Here is a 9329-nt window from a genome sequence, read left to right on the forward strand (position 1 = left end):
CTGGGCACAGAGACACAAAAATGACTTGCCCAAGGTCACACAGAGTCTGTGGTAGGTTCAAATTTCTGATTCTAAGTCGCCTATGTTTCAACCCAGTGCCTTAAACACAAGCCCAGCCTTCACCTCCTGGGCTTGGCAACAAATAGCTACTTCCTAGAGAGCACTCCACAAACTATACAACTTCTCCCTGCTCACTTTCTTCAGACTTTTGTTTTTACCATAGTAGTTTCTGTGCTCTATACTTTTGCTAATGTGCAAATGAATTTATGCTTTACAAAGCAGCACATTTTAGTGTATCTGACAAACTCTAAAACTAAAACTTGATGGGGACAGACCCATTGTTTCAGTGCAAAATTCCTTTCAGAAGGTAACCTGTGTCTCTGTTACAGGGAAGTAGACTGGTTTTCCTTGTCCAGCGTCCTCTTCCTGCTTACATTTTCTCCACTCATCGTATATTACTTTATAATGTCATGTGATCGGTACCATTGCTCTCTGACGGACCCCATCATTGATGTGCTCATGGGGAATTCCCATCTCTCCGACATCTGGAACAAGACACCCTCCCTGAGCTGGAAAGCTGCTAACATCTATATATGTTGGGTCACTTTCCAGGTAAATCTTTCCGTTTCTGTATTACAGACTGAAGTCAGATAATTACTCCACATATTTGACCTAGGCATACGTTGCTTACAGTATCTCCTTTCATGACTACTTTTCTAGTGAACCCTATTATGTGAAAAGGATAGAAGAAATAAATTAACAATCTTAAATGAATATAGTTTCTAACATCCGAATAGATCTTAAGTACTTGGCAAACTGAGTGTAACGCGCTCTGGTTTGCTTCACCGTCACTGTAGTTTGGATATCACTTATGCCTCATGTGATGGAAGCCTTCTAGAATAGGGCAGCATTCCTCCCCAATCTCATTCCACACCCTGTGGAACACTGGGGTCAGTACTGACTGACTCAGGGGGCAGGATGTCATCAAGTGAATCACCAACATCACTTCCTGCAGAATGTGCATTTTTTAAAAACAGAATATCTCATCCAAGTTCAGACTCAGCCCCTCTGTCAAGAACTGACAAGATCACAGCCTGAGGTGATATGACTGCACTGCAATGTAATGCGCTCTGATGGGGGTTACACAAGATAACTGGGTGATGGCAGGTGGATTTAAATCAAGGTGATTTAAATCACCAAATGGAATCAGTCTAAAGCATTGATTTTAATCAACTTCTCCATTTGTACTTCAGTTATTTTGTAAAGAAAGGTGCATTCTCTTGATGAAACCATTAAAACATGTTGATTTACAACTAAATAGAACATTTCATTAGATTTGGTACACTTTTTTGCTACTTAGGACAGTACATTGTAACATACATTTACTTAATTATATAGCTTTATAGTTTCAGATTGTTAATTGTACATTTTTACTATGTTAGCTAATGGTGAATGATATATTGGTTATTTACTAGCCAATTCATTATTTGCTCATGATTTGTGTCAAGCTGCATTAGGATGGTAATTGGAATTTAATTAAGCAAAAATAGCATATAAATTTTATTTTTATTAAACAAAACAACCTTAAATCTTTTGGATACATTAACTTCTCTTATCAAAGCATGTTTCACATTTACAACTACAGTATAGTAAGGTAACATGTTGTATTAAATTCAGATTTTATTTTAACAGGTCTGTTTTAAAAAAGAAAAACTTATTGTCATTTAAATAACAAAACCAAAAAATTGATTTTAAATAAAAAATCAATTTTTATCCACCAGGCCAGGTGAAGTGAGCTTAAAGGGTCACAGACAGGTTAAAAATCAAGCTTCATAATTTTGTGCGTTACCCGGAGTTCTCACTTGGGCATAATCCCAGTAGCTTCTATAGCTGTTTAAGTAAAGGCTAAGTAAATATTTCAGGATTTGGCTGTTGTGGTCATAGACTATTACTATGCTTAGATTACTAAAATTGAGCTACTTTTACATCTAATATACTTGCAATATTGTATGCAGTTCTTTCTCTCTCTCTTATTGAACTTTATTTTCTCATCTTATTCAGTAGGTTAGTTTCAACTTTGCTTATAGTCCGCTCCTAATCAACCTCAGATTCTTATCCATTAACGCATGATTGCAAATACTGAAGAAAAACATTTATTTAAAAATATTCTTCCAATTTTTTCCTCTATTTTCATGGAAACATTTCTATTGTATTAGCTTTTATAAAATATTATTTAGGATAAATTTGATATACTTTTATATACTTTTAATTGTATACAAAAATTCAGTTCTGCAAGGAATTCTGGTTTATGACATTTAAAGTGAATTGACCTTTTGGTGGGTCTGCATATGTGCATTCTCAATACTGAGGTCTTTTACAAGTTAATATTTATGCATAGCTTGTGTGTGTGTGTGTGTGTGTGTGTGTGTGTGTGTGTGTGTGTGTGTGTGTGTGTGTGTGTGTGTGTGTGTGTGTGTGGGTGTGGGTGTGTGTGGGTGTTCAATATTTTATGCCCTGCCAATTATTTATTGTTCTTACATTCTTTGCAATGTAGGTGATGTTATATATATTAGTTCCTGATTTCTGCCACAAGTTTCTACCTGGATATGTAGGAGGAGTACAAGAAGGTGCTCTGACTCCTGCTGGTAAGGGTTTTGTTTTTTCCCTTAGCACATACAATGTGTATTTCCTTCTAAATGAGAATACCTCTATTAGATCTCTTACCCGCTATAGTTAATTGAACTTCTATAATAATCCAGATACATATTTGGAAGTGGGAAATATAGACAAACACTCTTATAATGTACTTTAGAGAATTAGGTTGTGTGAAAACTACACACTTCCTTGTGTTCACTGGGATTTTACGCTGAGATATTTAACTTCAATTAAGAAACATGTTTCCCTGCCCAACTCCAATCCCCTTTCTGAAGTCAAGACCAGGCCTAGGCAGCTATGTTGATGACTACACTAGAGTGTCATCAGGTCTTCATTGGTTTGAAGGATGGAAGCCACAATAAGACTTAAGTGTTTGGGAGAAGGAGATCTTTAAGTGCTTCAGGAGGATCAAAGAGGATAATGGAAAGACTCATTTTCATAATGGGCAGTGGATCTGCACTCCTGGATAGTGTCTATGCCCAGAGCTAATAAAAGGCATGCTTCTTTTATACCTAATTCATGCAGTATCACAGAATGTTGAACAATTTACCTCTTTCTCTTTAGGCACAGTAAATAAATATGAAATCAATGGACTTCAAGCCTGGATCATTACCCATGCTCTCTGGTTTGCAAATGCTTACTACTTCCACTGGTTCTCACCCACCATCATTTTTGACAACTGGATTCCTCTCCTGTGGTGTGCTAATATTCTGGGATACTCAACTTCCACATTTGCAATGATTAAAAGCTACCTTTTCCCCAGTAACCCCAAAGATTGGTATGTTGTTGTTAATACTCATATAGTGCAGTGTTATGGGGAACTTTGACATGTGAACATTGAATCTTCTTCAGTACAGTGATTAAAAATGCATTTTGACTAATCTTAATCTGGCTAGAAAATGCTATGACTGGTCAAAAATCATATAAAAACTAGGAAGATCTTAGAGTCGGAACTTACCTTTATAATGTACTACCTTCATTGGATCAACCTGTATCATCTTAATAATTACTTGGTTTTATGTATTAACACAACTTCAGTTCACAAAATGACAATAGTTCATGTATTGGAAAATGAACTGAAACCTATATTCAAATTTATATTCATATGCAGCTGTAGCAAATTATTACCTTTACAATTTTTTTATACTTTTAGCAAATTCACCGGCAATTTATTTTATGACTATATGATGGGGATTGAATTTAACCCTCGAATAGGGAAGTGGTTTGATTTCAAGCTGTTCTTCAATGGCCGGCCTGGTATTGTAGCCTGGACTCTAATTAACCTCTCCTACGCTGCCAAACAACAGGAACTGTATGGTCAGGTGACCAACTCGATGATCCTTGTCAATGTCCTACAGGTAAGTCTGGAATGGTGGAATTAAACCTGGTTGGAAACTGTGGATATTAAAACAGACTAAATCCTCATGATGATAAAATTGAATTTATTTCTTGTTGACATAGAATAATCTCAGCCATGATCATGCATCGGGACCTGCTAGTGTGAGCCCTTACACTCATGCAGAGTCCCACAGAAGTCAGTGGCACAGTCACGTCCACATCTGCAGAGCTTGATGCAGGATCAGGGACCTATTTAATCTAAGAAATACATTTGTCTTTCAGTCTATATTCTAGAAACAGGCCTGATACTGTTTCCTTTGGACTCTGACAAAATTCCAATTGACTTCAAGATTGAGGCCACATGTCCCTTTCTTTCTTTTTTCCCTCCCCAACCATATTCAGAGCTCCCTCCTTTGAGATTCTCAGTGCACAGAACTTCTGTTGCCTTCACTGCCAAAAGACATTCAGCACCCTGTAGGGGAAGACACTGCACCTTCCCAGCATGGAGCCTAAAACAGTGCTAGCGGCTGCTAAAAAAATGTGTTAGTTAAATATTTCTATGTAGATGTTTACACCTGTGGAACCGCAAAATCCCTTTGGCGTGACTCCTGGTATCCAAATGATTAACTCCTTTTTTAAAAAATATTCTCTGCTTTGTTTATAATGTATGCTCAAAAAAAAATCTCAAGACTTCCAGATTTATAATATATTTTTTGTGTAATCAAAAAAAGCACGCTTTTTAAAAAAAAAGGTTAATAATTTGGATTCATTGACTGAGGACTGATATTGGCTGATAACAGCTAGAATCCCAGCCTTGTGCAGGCACAGAACTTTTTCAATTTTTAAAAAACTTGCTATCATTTTCAGCCATGTGGCACCAAAGATGTTAGAATGGCTTTGGGAGCCTAAAATCATCACATGGCTTTTTGAGTGAGATAGCTAACGATAAAATAGATGTTTCTAGAGGTGGTTGGTTTTGGAAAGGAGTAGGCAGGAACTGGAACAGAGAGGAGACAAAGGCATGAGATTGACCAAAATAAAGGAGGGGGCAGATGAGAGCGTAGCAAAAGAGAACAGCCAGGAGACTAAGGGCTAGTCTACACTACCGCACTACATCGGCACAGCTGCACCAATGCAGCTGTGCCACTGTAGCGTGTCTGGTGAAAACGTGCTATGCCAATGGGAGAGCATCTCCCTCCGACATAACGCTAGTGTGGACATCGCTTTAAGTCGATGTAAGTTACGTCGCTCGGGGGCTTATTCATACCCCTGAGCGACGTAACTTACATCGACTTAAGCAGGAGTGTAGACAAGCCATGAGGCTTTGAAAGCTGTTGGTCCTGGGCATGTGAATCAAGACCACTGGACCAGAGCAGTTTATTCTGGTCCATTTTGGGGAATAAGGAGATGGGCTGAAAGACCAGGAAGTCACTCCATCTCCTGCTGTGGCTGTTGGCAGTCCTGCTGTGACCAGGATATGTTGAAATCTCTGTTGGGTAAAAGCTGACAAACTACATAGATTAAGGATCTAACTTAAACCAACACAGAGTCAAAGACTAACACTCAAATGTGTCTTGAAGTGCACCACTGTGCCTTTGTGTACATTACGTTAGCACTGGATCTCATGATCAGATGATCAACATTATCTAGGTACAGTGAGATGCCTAAAGGGTGTCTGTGGCTTTAAGTTGGTTTTGTTTGCCTGCAAACATCACATTCCATTCCACAGCAGGGCTGTGCTGTTACTATTGTCTGCCTAGAATGGGTTGGCCCTAATAAGTAATAAGCTAGGAACATTAGCATTGGTTTAGCAGTCACCTTGAAAGTACTGAATTCCAATTATACATGTGCGCATTAGTACAATTGTGGTAATATTTTAAAAAAATACTCTGTTTTGCCATTGTAAAAATGCAGAAAGATTATCAGGCTGTTGCCACAAGATAAAACCAGCAGCCTGATTCTAGTACAATGAGACTGGGTGACTATGACAGATGTTTTAATAGCAACAGAGCATTGTTCTAAGCACAAGACATTTATTTCCAGGGTATTTATGTATTGGACTTCTTCTGGAATGAAGCTTGGTATTTGAAAACTATTGATATCTGCCATGATCATTTTGGATGGTACCTGGGCTGGGGAGACTGCGTTTGGCTGCCTTACCTCTACACTCTGCAGGTAAAAATACAATTGTATTGTTAATAGCATTTTCATGGAAGCAGAAGACGTTAAAAGTAATCCTAAAAATGTGTTCCCCGGCAGCATGACTAGCATCCTAAATACACCTCTACCCCGATATAACGCTGTCCTCGGGAGCCAAAAAATCTTACTGTGTTATAGGTGAAACCGCGTTATATCGAACTTGTTTTGATCCGCCGGAGTGCGCAGCCCCGCTCTCTCCCCCTCCCCCTCCCGGAGCACTGCTTTACCGTGTTGTATTCGAATTCGTGTTATATCGAGTCATGTTATATCAGGGTAGAGGTGTAAATGGCTTCTAGGTAAACTTAGTTGAGTAATGTAATAGATTGGAACCACTACTGTTAGCTATCATTCCTTTGTTAGGCACCCTGTGACATGGGGTGCCCTTTACAATGCCTTGCTGCTCAGAAACAGCCTCCAGCATGTACCGGTAATTTACTCCCAGCTATGTCTGTGTGTGTGCTGCAGACAGACAGCCACATCTTGGGTCTTACCAGGCTTAAAAATTACCACAAGGTAACCCCAACACATTCCCAGTCCCAGATCTTCCCCCAGAAATGTATGTCCTGTACTGCCCAGCCCTCTCCTGGACAGTACAGATATATTGAGCCTGTTATTCCCTTAAGGGAATAATATGCATGCACATAAATTGTTACCAAATGGCATTTCCCAGACACTTCAACTTGAACACACTAGGTTAGATAAAATAAGTGTATTACTACAGAGAGATAGATTTTGTGTACAAATAATGAGGCATAAAAGTCAGAAATGGTTACAGGAAAAATAAAGATATAATGCCTCCTGGTGCCTTACTTAACTGTGCTTTGAATCTAATGTAGTTTGTTTTCTCAGTACATGCTTTCAGCAGTCTAACTGACCAAACCCTTTAGGTCAGGACCCTTCCCCCAGAGTCCAGTGCCTGTTTCCTTTGTCTCTTCAGATGCAGTGACTGTGATAAGCAGAGGTAGAGAGAGGGGTGCCTTGAATATTTGTTCCTCCTTTTTATAGTTACAGTTACCCACATGGAAAAACATTTCCAGCTGAGACCCAGGAGCCAAAGAGTCTTTGTGGATATTCCCTGCTGGTTTTTTCAACTGTTTGAATTTCCTTTGTCTTCCCTTCCTGCTTGATGACTCTATTTACTGCTTAAATGCAAATTAAGCAGCACACACATTTATTTGTTTAGGACAGACCTGTTTGCCAACTTTTGCTTGGGCACGGCTGTGGAGTTTGAAACGTGTTTTGAAACATAAGGGGAATCTTATAACTTCACATTCAATGTTGCCACACATATTTTAACAGGGCAGTGCTGACCAGCAAAGTATGAGTTTTCACATGATACCTTACAAGGCACACCTTGTACAAAGGTGATTACAAGAGTGTGTAGGGTGTGAATATAGGGATGCATTCTGTCACACCCCCACATTGGGATGATTTAGTGGATAGGGGCCCCGCTGTGTCTCGAAGCACCATGTCCTACTATTTGTCTTGTCCTACCATCTTCCTTATTTTTTCTGTTCATTTTCTGTCCTCTTCCTTCCCCCTCCCCATCCAACCCCCATCATCTTTCTTGTTTTTCACTGTCTTCCTTTTTGTGTGTTTTTTTTTTTTTAGGGGTTTTTAGTTCTTCTCTCTGTTTTTTGTTTCTAATTATTTCTTGTTCCCCAGTGCACACCCCCCACCCTTCTAGCCTCTCTCTTGTCCTTGTCCCCAGGAAGCTTCACCAGAAAGCTTATTATTTCTGGGGTGTGAAGATCACTGGTGCCATCCAAGATTGAGCTGAATGCCATGGTAGCAGAGTACAGCATGCAGGCTACTTGCTGCCTGAGCTTTTAATGCTGTACATATGAGTTGTTCCTACAGTCACCTACAATGCCATCACAGTGAGAGAAATGGGTGGTTTTCTAAGAACCACCTGTGGCTTTACCTGGAGAGATGGCCATAAATTTGTAGTGTGGGTCTGGAGTCTTGCAAGTTTCCCTACTCACACTGATCCTCTCCTCTACCCTGGGTCCCCACTTGCTTAGAGAAGTAGTCTAGCATCCTCCAGGCAAAGGGGGTGCCACTCAGTTTGGAGGAAACATTTGTTTACTGAAATTCACTGAAACCTCTAACTCTTCCTCACTCTGCAGGGTTTATATTTAGTTTACCATCCTGTACAGCTCTCAACAGCTAATGCAGTTGGGATCCTGCTGTTGGGGCTGGTTGGCTATTATATCTTCAGGATGACCAACCACCAAAAAGATCTCTTCCGTCGCACAGATGGGAACTGCAAGATCTGGGGTAAGAAGCCAGAATATATTGAATGCTCCTACACGTCAGTGGATGGGACCAAATACTACAGCAAGCTGATGATTTCAGGATTCTGGGGAGTGGCGCGCCATTTTAACTACACAGGTGACCTGATGGGCTCCCTGGCATACTGCCTGACTTGTGGCTTTGGGCACATCCTGCCTTATTTCTACATCATTTACATGATCATTTTGCTGACCCACCGCTGCATCAGGGATGAACACCGTTGCTCCAGCAAATACGGCAAGGACTGGAAGCGCTACACTACTGCAGTTCCTTACCGACTAATACCAGGAGTATTTTAAGACCGAGTTCCAGACAAAACATACCCCTTTTTGAGGACAGCGGTGTTCACACACTCTGCTTGACACCAGCAAAAACTATTTTCAGTTTTCTGTAGAACATCTGGTGGGGGAGAAAGCGTGGTTTGAAGAATAACTCTTCACCGTCTAATGTAACACGTTCCCAGTAGCTATTTAGAACATTGCAGCACTAAAATGGCCAGCTCTCCATAAGACCGAAATTAAAGACTGAAGAACTTTTGTTATAATCTAGCTCCTGAAGTGTTCTTTCCCACATTGTGTTGCTTTATATGAAAAAGATGAAGGGGGGGGGGGTGAGGGGAGGAATATTGGGCAAGATCCTCAGCAGATATAGACAGACATCACTGGAACTAGGCCAATAGAGACGCCAATATGCAGCTGTGGAGGATGTAGCCCAGATGTTCCGATTTTAGTCTGGCACAGTTTGCTTGCAATGTGAATTAGTTTCTAAACAAATATTTGATAATGGGAAACAGTTTTTTCCACTGCAGGTGAGAGACTTGAATCTTTATCACTTGTGACCAA

The 9329-nt window shown here is 40.1% G+C and overlaps 1 protein-coding gene across 1 annotated transcript; it reads left to right on the forward strand.

Moving 5' to 3' along the window:
• The first annotated feature begins 450 nt into the window (after positions 1 to 450).
• On the forward strand, positions 451 to 8786 carry DHCR7 (7-dehydrocholesterol reductase). Its single transcript, XM_065403930.1, has 6 exons — positions 451 to 612; positions 2555 to 2645; positions 3220 to 3433; positions 3809 to 4013; positions 6037 to 6168; positions 8322 to 8786. The coding sequence occupies exons 1-6, from the start codon at positions 466 to 468 to the stop codon at positions 8784 to 8786; spliced, it is 1254 nt and encodes a 417-aa protein (XP_065260002.1). The 5' UTR covers positions 451 to 465.
• The last annotated feature ends 543 nt before the right edge of the window (positions 8787 to 9329 follow it).

The sequence above is a fragment of the Emys orbicularis genome, chromosome 4 (assembly GCF_028017835.1).
Source record: "Emys orbicularis isolate rEmyOrb1 chromosome 4, rEmyOrb1.hap1, whole genome shotgun sequence".
In the NCBI taxonomy this organism is placed as follows: domain Eukaryota; kingdom Metazoa; phylum Chordata; order Testudines; family Emydidae; genus Emys; species Emys orbicularis.